The sequence below is a fragment of the Artibeus jamaicensis genome, unplaced genomic scaffold, assembly GCF_021234435.1.
Source record: "Artibeus jamaicensis isolate MK-2021 breed Jamaican fruit bat unplaced genomic scaffold, CSHL_Jam_final contig_554, whole genome shotgun sequence".
Classification (NCBI taxonomy): Eukaryota; Metazoa; Chordata; class Mammalia; order Chiroptera; family Phyllostomidae; genus Artibeus; species Artibeus jamaicensis.
In genome coordinates this window covers 1592830-1618038 of record NW_026521885.1, presented here as the reverse complement: position 1 = coordinate 1618038, position 25209 = coordinate 1592830, and the positions used below count along the sequence as shown (strand labels likewise).

The 25209-nt window shown below is 37.1% G+C and overlaps 1 protein-coding gene across 1 annotated transcript in view; it reads left to right on the top strand.

Annotated features, from left to right (window-relative positions):
• GABRA3 (gamma-aminobutyric acid type A receptor subunit alpha3) overlaps positions 1-25209 on the top strand; it is a 361284-nt gene that overhangs the window by 157424 nt on the left and 178651 nt on the right. The window contains exon 5 of the mRNA XM_037133321.2: positions 2862-2983. Within this exon, the coding sequence (XP_036989216.1) occupies positions 2862-2983 (122 nt within the window). The remainder of the gene's footprint in view (positions 1-2861; positions 2984-25209) is intronic.

Here is a 25209-nt window from a genome sequence, read left to right as displayed (position 1 = left end):
TATCTGGTTCCTTTTTCTTGTTTGTTTGTTGATTAAGTTCCACTTATGGTGAGATCATATGGTGTTTGTCTTTAACTGCCTGTCTTATTTTACTTAGCATAATGCTCTGCAGGTATATCCATACTGTTGTGAAGGGTAAGAGTTCCATCCTTTCTGCTGCATAGTATTCCACTGTGTAAACGTACCACGGTTTTTTGATCCACTCATTTACTGATGGGCACTTAGGCTGTTTCCAGCACTTGCCTATTATAAATAATGCTTCTATGAACATTAGGGTACATAGGTTATTTTGAATTGGTGTTTCAGGATTCTTAAGGTATAGTACCAATAGTGGGATTACTGGATCAAAGCCAGTTCCATCTTTAGGTTTTTTGAGGCAATTCCCTACTGTTTTCCACAGTGGCTGCACCAGTCTGCATTCCCACCAACAGAGTACTAGGGTTCCCTTTTCTCCACAACTTTTCCAGCACTTGTTGTTTGTAGGTTTATTAATGATGGCCTTTCTGACCAGTGTGAAGTGATATCTCATTGTGGTTTTAATTTGCATCTCTCTGATGTCTAGTGATGCTGAGCATCCTTTCATATGTCTATGGAACCTTTGTATGTCATCCTTGGAGAAGTGTGTGTTCAGGTCCTTTGCCGACTTTTTAACTGGATTGTTTGTCTTCCTGGTGTGGAGGCATGTGAGTTCTTTATATATTTTGGAAATCAAACCCTTCTCTGAGGTATCACTAGCAGATGTGTTTTCCCATTTGCAATAGCCACATGCTGGAAACAGCCTAAGTGCCCTTCAGTAAATGAGTGGATCATAAAACTGTGGTACATTTACACAGTGGAATGCCACACAGCAGTAAGAGAGATTGAACTCCTACCTTTTGTGACAGCATAGATAGAACTATAGAGTATTATGCTAAGTGAAATAAGCCCAGTAGTGAAAGGCAAATAGCATAAGATCTCACCTATAAGTGGAAGCTAATGAACAAAATAATTAAGTGAGCAAAGTAAATCCAGAGGCATGGAAACAAGGAACACACTGAGAGTGACCAGAGTGTAGAGCAAAGGGGATAAGAAAGGAAGGAGGAAGAAGGGCCTAGTTAAAGAACAAGTATAAATGACCCATGGGCATGGGAAAAAGGTTGGGGATTGACTGTGGGAGCAGTGGGTGGGCAGGGCAGCTGAGAGTGATGGGGGGAAATCGAGACAATTGTAATAGAACAACAATACAAAAATATACACAAAAATTCAGTCAGAAATGAAGAGTACACTAATTGACATAAAGAACAATTTACAAGGAATCAACAGGTGAATGGATGAATCTGAGAATCAAATCAGTGATTTGCTACATAAGGAAGCAAAAAAAAAGAACAGCAAAAAGAGAAAAAAGAATTAAAAAAATGAGGATAGTGTAAGAAGTCTCTGGGACAAAGTCTAGTATACCACCATTCGCATTATGGGGGTGCCAGAAAGAAAAGAGAGAAAGCAAGATGTTGGAAATCTACTTGAAGAAATAATGAAACTAAACTTCCCTGAGTTGGTGAAGGAAATAGACATACAGGTCCAAGAAGCAAAGATAGTCCAAAACAAGATGAACCCAAAGAGGTGCACATCAAGACACACATCATATAATTAAAATGCCAAAGTTAAAGACAAAGAGTGAATCTTAAAAGCACCAAGAGAAAAGCAGTTAGTTACCTAAGGGAGCTCCCATGAGACTGCCAGTTGATTTCTCAAAAGAAATTTTGCAGGCTAGAAGGGACTGGCAAGAAATAATCAATGTGATGAAAGGCAAGAACCTACAACCAATATTACTCTACCTTGCAAAGCTATCATCTAGAATTGAAGGGCAGATAATGAGCTTCCTAGACAAGAAAAATCTAAAGGAGTTTGTCACCACCAAAACACTATTATATGAAATATTAAAGGGTCTTGTTAAATAAGAAGAAAGTTGAAACTATGAACAATAAAATGGCAATGAGTACATATCTATCAACAATTGAATATGAAAACCAAAACAAGCAGTCAGAACAGAAACAGAATCATAGATACAGAGAACATTTTGATGCCAAATGGAAGGGGAGTTGGGGTGATGGGCAAAAAAGATAATGGATTAAGAACTACAAATTGGTAATTACTGAATAGTCATGGGGATGAAAATTACAGCATAAGGAACAGAGTAGCCAAAAACATATATGCATGACCCATGAATATGGACAAGGGTGTGGGGATTGCCTGAGGGAGTTGGGGGAGTTGGTTAGAGTGGAGCAAAGTGGGGCAACTAGAACAACTATAATAGAATAAACAATAAAATATAATTAAAACAGAATCCTGGTAGCTTTAACATTTAATAGATTACTATTATTTTGTTTCTCTGTTTCCATAGGGTGAGAGGTAGATAGAGTAGATGCTGTTCAAAGATTTGTCTGGTTCTGTTGTTCAGCGAACCTCTGTTTCTCTAGGCTAGAGGAGGTATAAGTTCTTAGTAACAAAATTTTCCTTTTTTTAAATTTTGAGGTCCTTTCATTCATGTAACAAAATTTGCTAAATAAACTTTATGCCAGGTACAGTTTTCAGGGACATTCTGTCCAGGACTCCAGCTTGTTTTTCTTTACTGCTTTGTTGGGGCTGGGCCATTTGTTTGGTAAATCTCATGTCAATGTTACAGTAAGAGCTGAAGTACAGGACCACTATCTGCCTTCTACACAGGTAATAATTGTGACAAACAGGAAGTGCTTGCTGTTCTGGTTAAGATACAAGGCTATTTAATTAGCCCAGTCTATTGACTGAAATCTTCTTGAATTAAAGTGTTTAGACATGTAATTGTTTCCTATTATTTTTCATTTCTTTTTCTTCTACTGCCCCAGACTCTCTCCCAAGCATGCCCCAGATATTCCTGATGACAGCACTGACAACATCACTATCTTCACCAGAATCTTAGATCGTCTTCTGGATGGCTATGACAACCGGCTGCGACCTGGGCTTGGAGGTCAGTTACTATTTTAAGAAGTTCTACTTGGCCATTGTCATCTCAAAAGATTGTTAGAGTGCCTTTAGCAGTCTGAAGGTTAGTTAATATAAGCTGTCTCTTCCTTCTGAGTACTGGAGATCATTTCTAAACCTTTATTGTCAATTGTCAGTCTCTAATCTGGTTTTGAAAGTTTCTGAATTTCACTTAGTAAATGCATATAGGGTATTACAACACAGTGGCCAAGCCCATTACTGATAATGAAATACAAGTCTATGGCTGGATGTCAGATGGGGCCCAGGAACAGCTGGGAAACATACCTTGTTCTCAAAACCCTGAGCACATATCAGCTTGACACTGTAAATAGGAACAATCTGCTTTCTAAATTGGATCATAGTTGTCTATTGGTGTAGCATGATCAGCAATATTATCACAATGAGGCAAATGCATTATAATACATCATGGCTGTATTTAAAAGGCAACTATGCAAATGCATATAAGTTAACTTTTTTCCAGAACTACTTGAGATTTAGGTGCAGATATCATATCCCTTTCTCCATAAACACTTCAGTGTGTATTACTTTAGAAAAAATCTTTTATAAAATTGCAATGGGATTATAAATTCAGAAAGTGTAACCTGAAATAAACTATTTTCTAATTTGTAGTTCATATTAAATGTTTGTCAGTTATCTCCAAAGTTTTCCTTATAGGAGTTTTCCATGATATAGAATTCAGTACAGGATTATGTACTGCATTTATTTCACATTTTACTAATTTATAATCTGGTGTAGTTACTCAGTCTTCCTTTGCATTTTATGGCATTGATTTTATTTTCCTTACTCATTTTTGGAAGAAATACAAGAGTTAATTGTGCTTTTCTTGGTGCATTACTCAAAAGAGAGACATGATGTCTGTTTGCCCCATTGTAAGTACTATTAATTGTGATGTTCATCATGTTATTACACATAAAATTACCGTGATTTCAGTATATCATTAATAAATAATTTATGAGGCAGTACTTTAAGATTACTATATGATTGCAACCAATAGTCACAATAGATCTTTTTATTTTAGTGGTTGTTCACGTACAGTTTCCTGCCTCTTGCCCAAATCCCAGCCCACCCCCCAGACCTCTCCACCTCTTTCCTGTGTCTAGCACCCCCCTTGTTATTGTGCATGTGTCCTTTATACTTGTTCTGGCAAACCATTCACCCCTTCCCCCCGAAATTCCCTCACCTCTCCCCTCCAGTCACTATCAGAGAGATGCAAATTAAAACTACAATGAAATACCAGTTTACACCAGTCAGAATGGCTATCATAAACAAAGCAACAAACAACAAATGTTGGAAAGGTTGTGGGGAAAAGGGGTCCCTAGTTCACTGTTGGTGGGAATGCAGACTGGGATAACCATTATGGAAAACAGTATGGAATTTTCTAAGAAAACTAAAAATGGACCTGCCTTATGACCCAGCAATTCCATTGCTGGGATTATATCCTAACAACCCTAAAACACCAATCCAAAAGAACCTATGAACCCCAATGTTCATAGCAGCACAATTTACAATAGCCAAGAGCTGGAAGCAACCTAGGTGCCCATCAGTAAATGAATGTATCAAAAATTTATGGTACATATACACAATGGAATTCTATGCAGCAGAAAGAAAGAAGGAGCTCCTACCCTTTGCAATAGCCTGGATGGAACTGGAAAGCATTATGCTGAGTGAAATAAGCCAGGCAGTGAAAGACAAATACCATATGATCTCACCTTTAACAGGAAGCTAAACAACAAAACAAACAAGCAAGCAAAATAAAAACACCAACACTGATGTAGGACATTGTTTAATGGCACAATGTCTTTTGTTGATATTTTGTTTGGAATATCTATCCATTTTTGACAGTGGGGTGTTAAAAGCCCCTACTATAATTGTGTTGCTGTCAATATCTTTCTTGAAGTACTCTAAAATTTTCATGATGTATTTAGGTCCTCCTATGTTGGGTACATATATATTTACAGTGTTTCTGTCTTCTTGGTGGATTATTCCCTTGAATATTATGAAGTGACCTTCTGGGTCTCTCTTTATGGCCCTTTTTTTGAAGTCTATTTTGTCTGATATGAGTATTGCTACCCAGCTTTCTTTTCCTATCCATTTTCTTGGAAAATTTGTTTCCTACCCTTCACTTTTAGTCTGTGTAGGTCTTTTATCCTGAGGTTATTCTCCTGTAGGCAGCATATATGTGGATCATGCTTTCTTATCCATTCAGCTCTTCTGTGCCTTTTGATTGGAGCATTTAATTCATTTACATTTAAGGTTATTATTGATAGGTACTTATTCATTGCCACTTTTTTGTACCTGTGTTCCTCTCTGTCTCTCTTTTCCTTCCTTTTTAAAAAATAGTCCCTTTAGCTTCTCTTGCAGAGCTGGTTTGGTGGAGGTGTATTTTAATAGACTTCTTTTGTCTCTGAAGCTTCTTATTTGGCCTTCTATTGATTGAGAACCTTGCTGGGTAAAGTAGCCTTGGTTGCAGGCCTCTGGTTCTCATTACTTGGAATATTTCTTGCCATTCTCTTCTTGCTTGGGGTGTTTCCATTGAGAAGTCAGCTGTAGTGTTGTTGGGGCTCCCTTGTATGTTACTTCCTGTTTCTCCCTTGTTGCTTTTAAGAATCTTTGTCTTGGAATTTTGCCATTTTAATGATGATGTGTCTTGAAGTGGGCCTCTTTGGGTTCTTGATCGGGACTCTATGTGTTCTGGATTTGTGTAAGTTTTTCTCTCATCAAATTAGGGAAGTTTTTCACCATTACTTTTTCAAACAGGTTTTCTATGCTTTGCTCTTCTTCTCCTCTGGTATCCCTATTATATGGATGTTATTATGTTTCACATTGTCCTGCATTTCCCTCAATCCCTTTTCATTTATTCTGAGCCTCTTTTTCTTTAGTTGCTCTTTCTGGGTGTTATTTTCTACCTTGTCCTCCAGTTCACTGATCTGATCTTCTGCTTCATCGATCCTGCCTTTGATTCCTTCCCCTGTGTTCTTCAGTTTAGAAATTGTATCTTCATTTCCTCCTGGCCCTTGTTCATAGTTTCTGTTTCCTTTTCATGGTGATATAATTTGCAGTGAGTTCATTGTAGTTTCCCTGTAGTTTCTGGTAATTGTCCATGAGCTCATGGAGCTTCCTGATAACCATTGCTTTGAATTCAATATCTGATAGCTGAGTTGCCTCTATTTTATTTAGCTTTGTTTCTGAGGCTCCCTTCTTTCCTTGCATTTGGGGATTGCTTCTTTGTCCTCCCATTATTTGTGAAACTCTTCTTTTTAGCTTCTGCTTCTTAAATTGATCTATTGTGACTCCCTGGGTTTATGGTGTGAACTTCTATAGTAGAATACCTGTAGGATTCAGCAGTGCATTCTCCTTAATCTCTTGAGCTTGCTGTTCTTGGGCTGTCATGTATATTGTCTCTCTCTATGTCTTTGTATTTTGATTGTTGTTGAATCTTTGTTTTTTGGGTCCTTCTCTCCAGCTAATTACTGAGGATCTCTCAATCCACCATGTCTTGTATTCTATAGTGTAGGTCTGTACAAGTTGTGTTGAAGTTGGTTCTTCTCTGTGTACAAGGTTTTCAGGCTTATGTCTTGCTCTTGTTCAGTTGTTTGTTGTGGGTAATTTCTCCATTTTTTTGTTGTATTTGTGGGTTAGTCCTGCACTGAGGTTATTTTGGCTTCCACTCCCTCCTTCAACTTCTTCCATTGTTATCAGTTGGTGATTCCTCTGTTCATGGGTTTCCCCTCTAGTAAGTGTACTGGTGTTCACCTCTCCCAACTTGTAAGTTCTCTGTAGTAGCAAAGTGAAATTTGTCTCACTGTCTCTGTTGTTGGGATGACCCCTGTTGGTGTCTAACTGTGGTCTTTTCTCCACTCTGGGTATTATTGTTTTACCTGTGAGAAAAGAAGAAATAAAAAAGGAAAGGAAGGAAGGAAGGGAAAGAAAGAGAGACAAAGAAAGAAAGAAAGAAAGAAAGAAAGAAAGAAAGAAAGAAAGAAAGAAAGAAAGAAAGAAAGAAGGAAGGAAGGAAGGAAGGAAGGAAGGAAGGAAGGAAGGAAGGAAGGAAGGAAGAAAGAAAGAAAGAAAGAAAGAAAGAAAGAAAGAAAGAAAGAAAGAAAGAAAGAAAGAAAGGAAGGAAGAAAGAGAGAGAGAAGGAAGGAAGGAAAGAAAGAAAGAAAGAAAGAAAGAAAGAAAGAAAGAAAGAAAGAAAGAAAGAGAGAAAGAAAGAGAGAAAGAAAGAAAGAAGAAAGAATTTTTAGAAAATCCTTCTGCCGGCTTTAAACCGGTCAGACCAGTTCTGCTGCTGGTCTTACTGGTCAGGCTGAGGAGGGATTGGTTTCACCTTTCTCCCTTCCTGAGCTTTCTTCTCTACTGTGTTCCAGCTTCCAGCCCAGTTCTTCAGTGCCCTTCTGCACTCAGCCTAGGCCTTTGGTCCACCAGTTGCACTGTCCTTGAGGTGCACCAATTAGGGGAAACTCACACACCACCTTCTTGCTTGTTGCTGTCCTAGATGCTAGGGACTCTCAGTGTCCCTTCAGGGTAGTTCAGCCCCACACTGAGTCAAGTCTTTTCCAGGACTGCAGCTCCCCTCTTCAAGGCTTTTCCTCCTTCCTCCTAGAGAGCCAGTTGGCTCTGTAGGGCCCTGGCCTCAGGGGCCAGGTGGGAGGTACTCTGTTCTTGGTGTCTCTGTCATGAGCATAGACAGGCAGCTGCAGACCTTGGACCAGGTACGCACTGTTTGTAGTGCTTTTGGTGGGGGCACAACTGGCCACTGCCAGGCCGTAGACTGTGTGCACACTATCTCAGTGCTTCTGGAGTGAGTCTAGATCCAATAGTTTTTTTAAGTTATATTTATTTTTGATTCCTTTATTGTTGTTCTACTACAGTTGTCTCCATTTTCACCATACCATGCTCCCATGCCCCACCCATCCCTGCCTCCCACCCTGGAATCTACCCCTTTTGGCTTTGTCCATGTGTCCTTTATACATGTTCCTTGATGGCCCTCCCCCACATTTTCCCCCATTATCCCTCTCCCCCCCTATATAAATAATAACTGTTATTTTGAAAAATGGTGATTTTCTAAACCTATTATTTCTCTACATTTATATGACATTCTATTGTAAGAAAAAATCATTTTTTAAAATAATTAGGTAATTGTTGGCATAAACAGGTGGATCTTATTCAATGAATTGAAATCCATTAATATTATTTTTTAGTTTTATTTTTATTGTTTATGCTGTTACAGTTACTGCCTTTTCTCCCTTTCCCCACCTCCACCAAGTCTCATCATCTCCCCAGCCCAAGCCAATCCCCATATTGTTGTTCATGTCTATGGGTTGTACACAAAAGTTCTTTGTTTAATTAATTTTGTTTAATAGTTTTACTCATAATTTCCCAAATTTGCTAAGTGAAAGACCATTCATGCTGGCTTCTGTTTCCTTTTGATATGTGCTCTTCATTTTTTAATTGAATTTACTGGGATAAAATTGTTTCACAAATCCACATAAGTTTCAAGGGTACAACTCAACAAAACATCATTGGCACAGTGCATCATGCACCTATTGCACAAAGCAAAGTCTCTTTCTATCTCCATTTATACCTTCTTTGCCCACTTCCATTTATCCCCACTTCCCTTCCCCTCTATCACTACACTTTTGTCTGTATCTATGTGTTTTATATGTGTGTGTGTTTGCTTAATCCTCTCACTTTGTTGCTTTCAAATCCTCCAAACCCCTTCCCCACTGACAGCTGTCAGTCTATTCATGTATCCATACCTCTGTTTCTATTTTGTTCATCACTTTATTTTGTTCATTAGAGTCCATATGAAAGCATGGAACTGGAAAGCATTATGCTGAGTGAAATAGGCCAGGTGCTGAAAGACAAATACCATATGATCTCACCTTTAACAGGAAGCTAAACAACAAAACAAACAAGTAAGCAGAAAAAAAAAACCCCAAAAAACAAAGACACTGAAATAGAGAACAAGGGGATAGTGACCAGAGGGGAGAAGGAAGGGAAGTTAAGGGGAAAAAGGGGGGAGGGATTTGGAGGAACAAATAGGAAGGACACAGGGACTAGAACTAAGGGGGGAGGAAATGGGAGGGAGGTGGGGAGCAAGGGGCAGGGGAGGCTGGGATGGGAAAAATAGACAAAAAACTGTACTTGAAAAATAACTAAATAAAATTAAAAAAAAAAAGAAAGCATATGTTGATCCTAAGGTATTTGTTTTTCTCTAAGTAGCTTATTTCTTAGTATAGTAATCTCCAGGTCTATCCATGCTGCTGCAAAGAGTAAGATTTCCTTCTTTTTTATGGCCAAGCAGTATTCCATTTTGTAAATGTACCACAGTTTTTTAAATCTACTGATGTACTGATGGTCACTGGGACTGTTTTTAGCACTTGGCTATTGTAAATAATGCTATATTGAACATAGGGGTGCATATATTCTTTTGAATTAGTGTTTCAGGATCCTTAGGATATATTCTTAGAAGTGGGATTGCTATGTTCAAAGGAAGTTCCATTTTTAGTTTTCTGAGGAAATATCATACTGTTTTCCATGGTGGCTGCACCAGTCTGCATTCCCACCAACAGTACCCTAGGGTTCCCTTTTCTCCACATTCTCACTAACACTTGTTGGTTGATTTATTGATTGTAGCCATTCTGATAGGTGTGAGGTAATATGTCATTGTGGTTTTAATTTACATCTCTCTGATAATTAGTGATAGTGAGCGTTTTTCATATGTCTGTTGGCCATCTGTATGTCCTCTTTGGAAAAGTGTCTACTGAGGTCCTTTGCCCATTTCTTAATTGGGTTGTTTGTCTTCTTGATGTTGAGTTGTATAAATTCTTTATGTATTTTGGAAATTAACCTTTTATCAGAAAAGGTATATAATAAACTCAGTAGACACAGCAAGGGCACTTGAAAGATCCCAACATTCATTCCTGTTAACAATTTTCAACAAACTAGGAGCAGAACTCTCTGAATTTGATATAATCTCATCTCAGAAAAACTTACACCTAACATCATACTTTCTAAAAAAAAACTCTGGAAGCTTTCTTCCTAAGACCAAGTATATGACAATGGCATGTGCTTTCACCTAAATATTCAACATTATATATGAGGTCTAGTTAGTGCAATAAGACAAAAAGGCATCCATATTACACAAGAAGATTTAAAACTTTCTTCTCATATGACATGATCATCTATGTATATAATCTAATAAAATGTAAGAAAAAAGTTATTAGAATTTCCACTTGTGTCATGAAAGAATGATGAGGTCTGTAAACCATCTCTTCAAAGAAACTACTGAAATTTATTTATTTATTTTTAGAGCAAGGGGAAGGGAGGGAGAAAGAGAGGGAGAGAAACATCAATGTGTGGTTTTCTCTCATGTGTCCCCTACTAGGGACCTGGCTGGCAACCCAGGCATGTGCTGACTGGGAATCAAACCAGTGACCCTTTAGCTTGCAGGTTACCACTCAATCCATTGAGCCACACTGGCCATTGCTGAAAAAATTTTTAAACAATCATTTAATGTTTCCAGAAGTGGTCCCAATGGTATACAGAAAAAGAAACACAACTATATTTTCAAGAAAATCTAATAAAACTCAGTAAGGCAATCAGGGGTCCAGATATTTAAAAGAAGACCTGTTTCAACCTTCTTCCTTCCCAGCTCAGTGAGACAGAAATTCTGCTCCAGACTGGTGCAACCAAAAAAGAACTCATGTATCTCTTCTCCTGGGTCCCAGTTAGAGGAATATTTATGGGCAAGGCAGGATACCAGCATTTCTCATTCTGGAGCAAGCTAACTACCTATTGCTGAGGCTAAATTCTGAGCAAGTTTTGCTGAGAGGTAAGAGATCCCTCCATATGTCTAGCCCCAACTCATGGGATCAAAACCCTAACTGAGGCATGACACTAATGAGAGTACTATCACCTCAGGTGCCCTTGATCTGGCTCATGGGGTAGTAGTCCATGCTGGAAATTGCAAGCCAAGGAGACCTGGGACTTCATTGACATTTATAGGACACTTCAATCAATAACAGCAGAATACACATTCCTTTCAAGTACACCTACAACTTTTACCAAGATAGATTATATTCTCTGTTATAAAAAAATCACAAGAATCCACAGCACACAAAGTATGTTTTCTTGACAAAATAGAATAGAAATCCATAACCAAAATACATCTGCAAAATTCCAAGTTCTTGGAAAGTAAATAATATGCTTATAAATCAACCATGAGTCAAAGAAGAACTCAAAAGAACTGGAGAGTATTATGCTAAATGAAATAAGCTAGTCAGTGAAAGACAAATGCTATATGATCTCACTTACAAGAGGAATCTAATGAACAAAATAAACTAATGAGCAAAATAGAACCAGAAGCATAGAAGCAAGGAATAGACTAACAGCTGTAAGAAGAGAGGAGGGAGATGGGGACTGATTGAAAGAAGGTAAAGGGATTAGTCAAAGAACTTACATAAAGGACCCATGGAGAAGGACAATGGAAGGGGATTGACTATGGAAGTGGGGGACAGGCAGGGTGGAGAGGGGTGGAGGGGGAAATGGTACATCTGTATTGGCATAAACAATAAAACATCAAAATGTAAAAAAAGTAAACTTTTTCATCTGAACAAAATAAAAAATGATATAAAGTAGTGTTGAGAGGAAAACATAATATTATATGGCTAGGTTAGAAGGTTAACCTCAAATCAATGCCCTAAGCCTTTACCTTAAGAAAGTAGGGGAAAAAGGAACAGCTCACAATAATAATAGAGTATGATAAATATAACAGTAAGAATTACTAAGGCAAAATCTCTGAGTCATGGCTCTGGTTCTGGGGATGAGAGCAATGGTATACATCTCTTGAGGTGCAACTCCACTTTAGTTGCTGAATGCTTGGTGGAGGGGTGTTGACAGCAGTCCCACATGAAAAGCATACTTGATTTTTTTCCTTACTAATCCAATATTAACATTACTTTTAATGTTAAATATAAAGTGCTCTTGCAGAGTCACAAAGCTATTTATAGTTGACATATCCTCACACACTTTGAGCAGTCATATACTAAACTATCTGTGATAATTTAGCATAAATATGAACACTGTTAAACAGATAACAAGTGATTTTCAGTGATAACCTATAGTAGACAATCTTCCTAAGGAATGTGAATTTCAGTGTCTGAAAATTTATTTATTTTTTAATATGTAATTACAGTTAATATACAATATTATATTAGTTTCAGGTATATAACATAGTCATTAAACATATATACATATAAATAAGTTTATATATAGAAATAAAAAATATAAAATAAAGTGATCACCCCCAATAAGTCTAGTATCTATTTGACACTATACATTGTTATTACTATACTATTGACTGTATTTCTTATGCTGTATTTTACATCACCATGACTGTTTTTATAACTGGCAATTTGTACATCTTAATCCTGTTTATCCATTTCCCAACCCACCTCCCATCTGATGTCCATCAATTTGTTCTTCATATTTATGAGTTTGTTTTGTTTGTTCATTTATTTTGTTTTTAGATTCTACATATAAGTTAAATCCTATGGTATTTGTCTTTCTCTGACTTATTTCAATTAGAATAATACCCTCTAGGTCCTTTTATGTTGTTGCCAATGCCAAGATTTCACCCTTTTTTGTGGATCAGTAATTTTCCATGGTGTGTGTGTGTGTGTGTGTGTGTGTGTATAAAACTTTTTTTTCTAAGAATCTATCTATGGACACTTACAAACACATAGATCAATGGAACAGGATAGAGAATCCAGAAATGAATCCATGACTTTATAGTCAATTAATTTATGACAAAAGAGGCAAGAATATACAGCACAGTAAAAAAAAATGTCTCTTCAATAAATGGTGTTGGGAAAACTGGAAAGATACATGCAAAAGAATGAGACTGGGTCACTTTCTCTTTTTTATGAGAAATATCTGTTTATTCATTATCTAGATTTAACAATCATTAACATTTTTGCACATATATCTAATCTTTAGTTCTATCTCAATGTATACACATTCACACAAATACACATTTTTACTGAAGTATTTGAAAATAAGTTGCAGACATCATTACACTGAACTCCTAAATATTCCAGCATACATTTCATAATAAGGATATTATTTGATGTGATCTCAATACAATCATTACACCTAAGAACATTGAAAATAATTCCCTAATAACATTTAACATTCAGTCCCTATGAAAACTTCTCTGATTGACTTCCAACTATCATTTATACCTGATATTTTGGACAACTTTCTTATATCACATGCAAGAATGAACTCAAAATGGATTAAAGATACTGCTGGAAGGGTTGTAGAGAAAAGGGAACCCTAGTACACTATTGGTGGGAGTGCATACTGGTGTAGCCACTGTGGAAAGCAGTATGAAATTTCCTCAAAAAAACTGAAACTGGGTCCTGGCTGATGTGGCTCAGTAGACTGAATGCTGGCCTGTGAAACACAGGGTCACTGGTTCAATTTCCATTCAGTGCACATGCCTTGGGTTGCAGGCCAGGTCACAAGTAGGGGGCATATGAGTTCAACCACACATTGATGTTTCCGTCTCTTTCTTCTCCCCTTCCCCTCTGTCTAAAAATAAATAAGTCACATCTTTTAAAAAAAACCTAAAAATGGAACTGCTTTTTGATCTGGCAAATCCATGCTGGGATTATACACTAAGAATCCTAAAACACCAATTCCAAAGAAGCTATGCACCCCATTGTTCATAGCAGCACAATTTATAATAGCCAAGTACTGGAAGCAACCTAAGTACCCATCAGTAAATGAGTGGATCAAAAAACTGTGCTAAATTTACACAATGGAATGATACACAGCAGAAAGAAAGAAGGTACTCCTACCCTTCACATCAGCATGGGTGGAACTGGAGAGGATTATGTTAAGTGAAATAAGCCAGGCAGTAAAAGACAAATACCATATGATCTCACCTGTAAGTGGAATATAATTGACAAAACAAACAACCAAGCAAAATAGAACCAGAGACATTGAAATAAAAAACAAACTGACAGTAACCAGAGTGGATGGAGTAGGGGATAATGGGAGAAGGAAAGGGAAGGGTCATTAAGAAACATGTACAAAGGACCCATGGACAAAGCCAAAGTGGGGAAGAATAGAGGATGGGAGGCAGGGGTCAGTGGCACAGGGAAAAGTGGTGGTGGGAAAATGGAGACAACTATACTTGAACAACAATAAAAAGTATCTTTGCATAAAAAATGAATTAAAGTTGCCCTGGCTGGTGTGGCTTAGTGGTTGAGTGCTGGCCTGTGAATCAAAGGGTCGCTGGTTCTACTCCCTATCTATGGCACATGCCTGGATTGCAGGCCAGGTCCCCAGTAGCGGGTGCACAGGAGGCAACCACACTTTGTTGTTTCTCCTCTTTCTAAAAATAAATAAACAAAATCTTTATGAAAATGAATTAAATTCAGGCTTAAATGTAAGACCCCAAACCATACAACTCATAGAAGAAAATGTAGACAGTCAACACTTTGACATCACGCTTACTAATAACTTCTTTGATGTGTCTCCTCTTTAGAAAGGGGAAGCAAAAGAAAAAATAGACAAGCAGGACTACATCAAAGTAAAGAGTTTTTGCACAATGAGGGAAACCTGAAACAAAATGAAAAGACAACTAATGAATGGTAGAAGATATTCACCAATGATACATTCAGTAAGGGGTTCATAGCCAAAATATATAAGGAACTCATACAACTCAACACCAAAAATTCCCACAGATAATACAATTAAAAGGGGGTAGAGGAAAACATGGAGGTATAGACATGCTTTGCCTCCTCATGCAAGCATAGAAAAAGTTACAACTAGATCTCAAAACAAATAACACCCAGAACCCTCAGAAAATTGATCTGTATGGAAGTCCTACAACAAAGGATTTAAAGAAGCCACATTCATTCAAATGGGTAGAAGGGTACAGACTCATGGAGATGGGTGTAAAGGTGAGGAGATGCATTTTGGTGCTAAGAGATGGTAGCAGTGGTGGGACAGATGGTCCCAAATTCACACATGGTGGATAAGCATTGAGAGGGATACCTTGGGAGCTAGTGATCCCAGCCCCAGGCCAGGCCACATAGTCCAGGGTTCCAGCACCAGGAACATATATTCCCATAACTTCTGACTGTAAAAACTAGACGGGGTTGGGGCAGCAGAAGAAACTGCTGGATTTTCATGAGAGTCCATTTAATGGCCCACATGGACTTAGAATATGAACAAACCTACCCACTTTGGGATTCAGCACCAGCACAATAGCTGGAAGGGCACAAGTGGCATACAAGGAGAAAGTGAAGGGTTTGGAAACAGAGGACTGGGAGACAACTTCCTCCTGAGCAAACCTCTAGAAGCTAGGCAGCAGCACTATCCCCCCTCCATAACCTCCCCCAACGCAAAGCCACAAGGCTGTTAAGTAGGTTACCCCACCCTGGTGATTACCTAAGGCTTTGCCCCACACAATTTACAGGTGCCTTTACTACAATAGAGCACACAACAAGACACGAGTCAAAGCAGCTCTACCTAATACTCAGAAACAAACACAGGGAGGCTGCCAAATTGAGGAGATAAAGAAATATGGCCCAAATGAAAGAACAGAATGACACCTCAGAAAAATAACTAAACGAAATGGAGATAATCAGCCTATCAAATGCAGAGTTCAATAATCAGGACTCTTTGAGTATAGCAACAACATAAAGGAAGAAATGAAGGTTACACTAAGTGAAATAAAGAAAAATCTACAAGGAACCATCAGTGGAAGGGAGGAACCTGGGATTCAAATCAACAGTGTGGAACATAAGTAAGAAATAAGCGTTCAACCAGAACAGCAAGAAGAAAAAAGAATTCAAAAAACAAAAATAGTATAAGGACTCTCTGGGACATGTCCAAACATACCAACATCTGAATCATAGTGATAACAGAAGAGAGAGAGAGAGAGCAAGAAATCGAAAACTTACTTGAAAAATAATGAAAAAAAAAAACTTCCCTAATTTGGCAAAGGAAATAGATGTACAAGTCCAGGAAGTACGGAGAGTCCCAAACAAGTTGGACCCAAAGAGGACCACACCAAGACACATCATAATTAAAATTCCAAAGGTTAAAGATAAAGAGAAAATCTTAAAAGCAGCAAGAGAAAAGCAGAGAATTACCTATGAAGGAGTTCCTATAAGACTATCAACTGAATTCTCAAAAGGAACTTTGCAGGCAAGAAGTATTCAAAGTGATGAAAAACAAAGACCTACAACCAAGATTATTCTATCCAGTAAAGCTATCATTTAGAACAGAAGGACAGATAAAGTGCTTCCAAGAAAGGTAAAGAAAGCTAAAGGAGTTCATCATCACCCAGCCATTATTACACGAAATGTTAAAGGGAACTATATGTGAAAAAATAAGATGAAAATGGCAACAAATTCACACCTATCAACAACTGAATGTAAAAAAAATTCAAAGTAAGCAAACAACCAGAACAAGAACAATATAGATATGGAGGTCATTTGGAGAGTTATCAGCTGGGAGGGGGAACCGGGAGAACAGCAGAAAAGGTACAGGGATTAAGAAGCATAATTTGCGGGCCTGGGAATCAAGCAACCATGGTTTGATTCCAGTCAGGGCACATGCCTAGGTTGTAGGCCAGTTCCCAGCAGGGGACACACAAGAGGCAACCATACACTGATATTTCTCTCCCTCTCTCCTTCCCCCCCCTGAAGATAAATAAATAAAATTTTAAAAAAAGAAGCATAATTTGTAGGTACAAAATAGACAGAGGGATGTTAAGAACAGTATAGGAAATGGAGAAGCCAAAGAACTTATATGCACAACCCATGGGCATGAACTAAGGGGGGATTTCTAGAGGGAATGATATGTACTGGGCAGGGGGAGATTAAGGGGGCAAATTTGGACAACTGCAAGAGCATAATCAATAAAATATATTTTAAAATGGGCAAAGGACCTAAATACACATTTCTGCAAAGAACATACAGATGACCTATATATATGAAAAATACACAACACTCATCATGAAGGAAATACAAATTAAAGCTACATTTAGATGTTACCTCACACCTGTCAGAATGGCTATCATCCATAAATCGACAAACAAGTTTTGGTGAGGATATGGAGAAGAGGGAACCCCCATGCCTTGTTAGTGGGATGGTAAATTGGTGCAGCCAGTATAGAGAATAGTATGGAAACTCCTGAAAAAAATTAATAATAGCTGTATAACCCAGAAATTCTACATCTGGGTATTTACCCAAAGAAACCCAAAATGCTAATTCTAAAAGACATATGCATCTCTATGTTCATTGCAACATTATTTGCAATGGGGCAGTGGTTCGTTTTGAGTTAATTATTATTATTATTATTTTTGACTCATCCAAAGGGTTTAATTTGCATGAGCAAGTAGACATCAACTCTTTTGCGCAAACACTTGCCAGCACAGCTCTTCATCCTCACTTCCCTCCATTCTCCATTGTGTTTTTTTATTGTTGTTCAAGTACAATTTTCTGCCTTTCCCCCTACCCCTCCCCACCACCCCAGCCTTCCCCACCTCCCTCCCCTTTTTCCACCCCCCTTGTTAATGTCCATATGTCCTTTATAATTGTTCCTGTAAACCCTTCACCCTTTTCCCTCATTATTCCCTCCCCTCTTGCCTCTGATCACTGTCAACCTGTTTGCAATTACACTGTCCTTGGCTATCTATACTTTGCTTGCATGTTTGTTTTGTTCATTAGGTTCTGTTAATGGTGAGATCATATGGTATTTGTCTTTCACCACCTGGTTTATTTTACTTAGCATAATGCTCTCCAGTTCCATCCATGCTGTCACAAAGTGTAGGAGCTCCTTCTTTCTTTCTGCTGCATAGAATTCCATTCTGTAAATGTACCATAGTTTTTTGATCCATTCATTTACTGATGGGTACCTAGGTTGCTTCCAGCACTTGGCTATTTTAAAATGTGCTACTATGAACATTGGAATGCACAAGTTTTTTTGGATTGGTGTTTCAGGGTTCTTATGATATAATTACATGAATTAAAGGTGGATAAATTATTTAAATGTGTCATGACACCATTAAAGTCCTAGAGGGGAACATAGGCAGGATAATATCAGATATTTCATAAAGCAATATTATCACTGATATGTTGCATTGAACAAGGGACATAAAGGAAACAATAAACAACTGGGATCTCATGAAAATAAAAAGCTTCTGCATGGCTAAAGAAAACAACATTAAAATGAAAAGAGAACTAACTGTATGGGAAATGATACCTCAGACAAGGGTTTGATCTCCAAAGTATACAAAGAACTCACATGACTCCACTCTAAGAAAACAACCCAATTAAAAAATTGGCAAAGGACTTGAACAGACACTTCTCCAAGGAGCACATACAGAGGTTCCAAAGACATATGAAAAGATCTTCAGTATCACTAGCCATCAGTGTGATGCAAATTAAAACCACAATGACATACCACTTCACACCAGGAGATGGCCATCATAAACAAATCAACAAACAAGTGTTGAAGAGGTTGTGGAGAAAAGGGAACCCTAGTGCACTATTGTTGGGAATGTAGACTGGTGCAGCCACTGTGGAAAACAGTATGGAATTTCCTTAGAAAATTAAAAATGGAAGTGCTTTTTAAAAAAGATTTTATTTATTTATCTTTAGAGGGGAAGGGAAGGAGAGATAGAGAGAAATATCAACATATAGTTGCCTCTCATGTGTCCCCTGCTGGGAACTGGCCTTCAACCCAGGCATGTGCCATGACTGGGAATTGAACCTTGATCTTTTGTTTGCAGGCCCACACTCAATCCACTGAGCTACGCCAGCCAGGGCTTGGAAGTGCTTTTTGACCCAGCAATTTCACTGCTGGGATTATATCCTAAAAATCCTGAAACACAAATCCATAAGAACTGATGCACCCCAATGTTCATAGCAGCACAATTTACAATAGCCAAGTGCTGGAAGCAACCTAAATGCCAAACAGTAAAGAATGGATCAAAATGGAATGGTACATTTACACAGTGGAATTCTATGCAGCAGAAAGAAAGGAGCTTCTATCCTTTACAACAGCATGGATGGAACTGGAAAGCATTATGTTGAGTGAGATAAGACAGGTGTTGAAAGACAAATACCATATGATCTCACCTTTAACAGTGACCTAATCAACTGCTTTCTTGATTCATATATTATTTGGAAGAGTGTTTTTTAATTTCCAAATATTTTGAATTACCATGTATTTTTCTGTGTTGATTACTACTTTTACTTTTTTGTGGTTGCTGATCATAGTTTATATTACTTCAATTCTTTCAAATTTTTTGAAGAATAAAATTTATTTGAGCAAATAAATATGTATTATTTAGAATCTGGGAGGAAAAGGTACAGAGAATAAGTAGCATAGAGGGTAGGTAGAAAATAGATAGGGGGAGGGTAAGAATAGTAGGGAAAATATAGAATTTAAAGAACTTGAGACACGTGGTCATGAACAAAAGGGGAGGATGGTGGGGGAGGGGTGTGCAGGATGGAGGGGAAATAGAACAAATGTAATGGCATAATCAATAAAATTTAAAAAATATTTTAAAAATCTCACTCTACAAAAAAAAGAATCTTATAAACTGTACTTTTTATGTATTTGTTTTAATTAATTAGTTTTTTATTGTTGTTCAAGTACAGTTCTCTCCATTTTCCCTGTGCCCATCAGTTAATTAGTGGATCAAAAAACTGGTACAGTTACACAATGAAATAATATGCAGCAGAAAGAAAGAAGCAACTCCTACCCTTCATGACAGCATGGGTGGAAGTGGAGAGCATTGTGCTATGTGAAATAAGCTAGTTCTTTCAAATTTTTAAGGGTGGCCAGTATCCTGGAAAAAAAATTGGATTGTCTTCTGTTGTTGATAGAATGTTCCACAAATGTCAGGTCACATTGGTTGATAATGCTGTTCAGGTTTTCCATGTATTTACTAATTTTGTCTTTAAACATTCTATCAATTTCTGAAGGAGAAATGTTAAAGCATCCAGCAATAATTTTGAATTTGTTTTCTTTTCCCTTGAGTTCTATCAAGTTTTGTATCATATATTTTGAAGCTCCATTGTTAGATGCCACATTAAGATTTGTAGTATCTTTCTTGTAACTTAACTATGTAAATCCCTCTTCATCTTTGGTAATATTTTTGCTTGACAATATATTTGTGTGATATTAATATAGCCACTATGTTCTTCTTTTGTTTAGTGTTAGCATTATATATGTTTTCCATTTCTTTTTAGTTTTAATATAGAATCTTTATAGTGAAAATTTGGCTTCCCATACAGAATATGTTTGGCTTTTTTGGTTTTTTTTTTTAGATGACAATCTCTGTTTTTAATGTGTTTAGACCATCTACGACTAATGTAGTTATTGACATGTTAGTTTGATCATTTTATTATTGGTTTGGTTTGTTCCTTCTGTTTTATATTCATCTATTTTCTTTTCCTGATATATTTTAAATATATTTGAATATTTTTTATTTTCAATTTGTCTATTGCCTTTTGAAACATTTCTTTGTAATATGACATTCATTAATTGCTATAAGGATTACAATCTTCATAGCTGATCTTTAACAGTCATCTTAGAGTTAATATGATTACAGTGTCAGAAAAGTGTACTAGTAGTCTTATAATGAAATAGATCTTTTTATGATTCAAATGGCCTTTATGTTATAATTCTTTTATCTATTATATCAACATTCAATGAAAAACACACAAGAAAATGTTGTAATCTTTCTATTTTAGCAGATATAACTATTGCAAAGAATTTATTTATTTATTTTTTTAAAAAATATTTTATTTATTTATCTTTAGAGGGGAAAGGAAGGATAGAGGGAGAGAAACATCAATGTATGGTTGCCTTTTATGCATCCCCTGCTGGGAACTGGCCTGCAGGGAACCAGCCTGCAACCCCAGTATGTGCCCTGACTGGGAATCGAACCGCGATTGTCTGGTTCGCAGGCCCATGCTCAATCCACTGAGCTATACCAGCCAGGGCTTATTGCAAAGAATTTAAAACAAAAAAAGTTATATTACATTTTTTCAGATTTTCTATTACTCTTGCTCTTTTTGTATTCCTGAATATCTAATTATCCTCCAATATTATTTCTTTTGAGTCTGAAGAACTTTCTTTAAAATTTCTTAGAGAACAAATCTTCTGGTAACCAACTCTTGTTTTTTTAAATCTGAAAATATCTCTATTTTAACCTCATTCCTAAAACATATTTTTACTGGATATAAAATGATGAGGTTGACAGTTCTTTTCATTTTAAATTTCTTATTGTTATTGAAGTACAGTTGTCTCCATTTTCACCCCACCATGCCCCCCGCCCACCCATCCCTGCCTCTCACACCTTTGAACCTAACCCCTTTGGCATTGTCCATGTCTCCTTTACACAGGTTCCTTGATGGCCCTTCCCCTATTACCCATCTCCTGCCTTATCTCTGGTAACTGTCAGTTTGTTCTTTATTTCATTACCTGTGGTTGTATTTTCCTTGCTTGTTTGTTTTGTTGATTAGGTTATACTTATAGGTGAGTTCATATAGTATTTCTCTTTTACTGCCTGGATTATTTTACTTAGCACAATGCTTTCCAGTTCCATCTATGCTGTCATGAAGGGTAGGAGCTCCTTTCTTTCTGCTGTGTAGTATTCCATTATATAAAGTACCACAGTTTTCTTTTCCATTTTTTAATTTTATTGTTGTTCAAGTATAGTTGTCTGCTTTTAACTCTGCCTCTCCCTGCCACTCCAGCCATCCCCACCCCGCTCCCCTGATTCCACCCTCCCTTGGTTTTGTCCATGTGTCCTTTATATTTGTTCTTGAAAACCCTTCACACTTTTCTCCACATTATTGTCTCCCATCTCCTTTCTGGTTACTGGCTATTTGTTCTTAATTTCAATGTCTCTGGTTATATTTTGCTTGCTTGTTTGTTTTTGTTGATTAGATTCCACTTAAAGGTGAGATCATATGGTATTTGTATTTCAACACCTGGCTTACTTCACTTAGCATGATGCTCTCTAGTTCCATCCATGTGGTCCCAAAGGGTAGGAGCTCCTTCTTTCTGCTGTGCAGTATTCCATCGTGTAAATGTACCATACTTTTTTGATCCATTCTTTACTGTTGGGCATTTAGGTTGCTTCCAGCACTTGTCTATTGTAAATTGTGCTGCTATGAACATTGGGGTGCATAGGTGTTTTATGATGGTGTTTCAGGTTTCTTAGGGTATAATCCAGACAGCAGTATTGCTGGATCAAAAGGCAGTTCCATTTTTAGTTTTCTAAAAAAATTCCATAGTGTTTTCCATAGTGGCTGTACCAGTCTGCAAGCCCACCAACAGTGCACTAGGGTTCTCTTGTCTCCCTATTCTCTTCAACACTTGTTTGTTGATTTGTGGCCATCACACTGGTATAGAGTGGTATCTCCTTGTGGCTTTAATTTGCATCTCTCCGATTGCTGATGATGCTGAGCATCTTTTCATATGTCTCTTGGCCCTTTGTATGTGCTCCTTGGAGAAGTGTCTGTTCAAGTCCTTAGCTGATTTTTGTGTTGTTTGTCTTCCTGGAGTGGAGTCGTATGAGTTCGTTATATACTTGAGAGATCAAACCTTGTCTGAGGTATCATTGGCAAATATGTTTTTCCATATAGTTGGTTCTCCTTTCATTTTAGTGCTTTTTTTTTAGCCATGTAGAAAGCTTTTATTTTGATGAGATCCCATTTGTTTATTCTTTCCTTTATGACCCTTGCTCTAGGGGACATATTGGTGAAAATATTGATGTGTGGAATATCTGATATTATCCTGCCTATTTTCTCCTGTAGGACTTTGATGGTGTCACAAGGTATATTTAAGTCTTTTATTCATCTTGAATTTATTTTTGTTTATGGTGTAAGTTGGTGATTGAGTTTCTTTCTTTCTTTCTTTCTTTCTTTCTTTCTTTCTTTCTTTCTTTCTTTCTTTCTTTCTTCCTTCCTTCCTTCCTTCCTTCCTTTCTTCCTCTCTTTCTTTCTCCCTTCCTTCCTTCCTTCCTTCCTTCCTTCCTTCCTTCCTTCCTTCCTTCCTTCCTTCCTTCCTTCCTTCCTTCTTTCTTTCTTTCTTTCTTTCTTTCTTTCTTTCTTTCTTTCTTTCTTTCTTTCTTTCTTTCTTTCTTTCTCTCTCTCTCTCTCTCTCTCTCTCTCTCTCTCTCTCTCTTTCCTTTCTTTCTTTCATGTATTTGTCCAGGTCTCTTAACAACATTTGTTGAAGAGGCTATTTTTACTCCATTTTATGGTTCTGCCCATTTTGTCTATTATTAGTTGGGCATAGAGACTTGTGTTTATTTCTGGGTTCTCTATTCTGTTACATTGGTTTATGTGTGCATTCTTAAGCCAATACCAGGCTGTTTTGATTACAATGGCCTTGTAATAGAGTTTCATATCGGGTATTGTGATCCTTCCTACTTTGTTCTTCTTTCACAAAATTGCCATGGCTATTTGGTGTCATTGACAGTTCCATATAATTTTTGAAATATTTATTTTATATCTGTGAAATATGTCATTGGCATTTTAGTAGGGATTGCATTGAATCTATAAATTGCTTTGGGTAGTAGGGACACTTTGATGATGTTGACTCTCCCAATTCATAAACATGCTACATTCTACTTTTTATTTGTATCTTCCTTAATTTCTTTCTTCAGTGTTGTATAGTTTTCTTACTACAGGTCTTTTACATCCATTTTTAGGTTTATTCCTAGGTACTTTATTTTTCATGTTGCTATAGGAAATGGGATTTTATTCCTAACTTCTGATTTTGATATTTCATTTTTGGTGTTTAAAAATGCCTACAATTTCTGAATATTCACTTTGAACCCTGCTGTTTTTTCAAATTTACTTATTAGATCCAGTAGTTTTTTCATGAGTCTATAGGGTTTTCTATGTACACTATTATGTCACCTGAAAACAGTGACAGTTTTACTTCATTCTTTCCTATTTGGATGCCTTTTATTTGTCTTTCTTGTCTGATCACTGTGTCTAAGACTTCCAACACTATATTCAATAAAAGTAGTGAAAGTGGTCATTCTTGTCTTGGTCCTAATCATAGTGGGAAAGCTTTTGGTTTTTGCTCGTTAAGTGTGATGTTGGCTGTAGGTCTCTCATATATGGCCTTTACTATATTGAGGAATGCTCCCTCTACTCCCACTTTCCTGAGTGTTTTTATCATAAATGGGTGTTGTCCCTATCAAATGCTTTTTCCACATCTGTTGATATGATTATGTGGTTCTTGTGTTTCCTTTTCCTTGTGTGATATATTACATGTATTAATTTATGAATATTGTATCATCCTTGCATTTCTGGGATGAATCCCACTTTGTCATGGTGTGTGATCTTTTTAATGTATTTCTGGATGCAGTTTAGCAATATTTTGTTGACTATTTTAGCATCTATGTTCATTAGCAATATTGATTTGTAGTTTTGTTTCTTTGTTGTGTCGATATCTGGTTTTGAGATTAGAATGATGCTGGCTTTCACAAAGAGTGTGAGAGTATTCTCTCTTCTTCGATTTTTTTGAATAGTCTGACAAAGATAGGAGTTAGCTTTCCTTAAATATTTTATAATATTCTCCTGTGAAACCATCTGATCCTGGGCTTTTGTGTGTCGGGACTTGTTTGATTACTGCTTCACTTTCCTCTGCTATTAAGTTCATGCTTTCTGCTTCTTCATTGGCTTTTGGAAATTTATATTTTTCTAGAAGTTTGTCCTATTCATCCTGGTTTTCAAATATCTTGACATATAGTTGTTTCTAGTTATTTCTCTCAATCCTTTGCATCTCTATGGTATCAATTGTAATCCCTCCTCTTTCATTTCTGGTTGTGTTTATTTTGTTCCTCTGTCTTTTTTCATAAGCAACAGTGTCTTGTAAAATTTATTTAATTATTTTTCAAGTACAGTTTTTTGTCCATTACACCCATCTCAGCCCACCCAACCTCATGCTCCCCACCTCCCTCCCATTTCCACCCCCCTTAGTTGTTGTCCCTGTGTCCTTTATACTTGTTCCTCTACCTCCTTCCGCTATTTCCCCTTAAATTCGCTCACCTCTCCCCTCTGGTCGCTATACCCCTACTCTCTATTTCAGTGTCTTTGTTTTTATTTTGCTTGCTTGTTTCTTTTG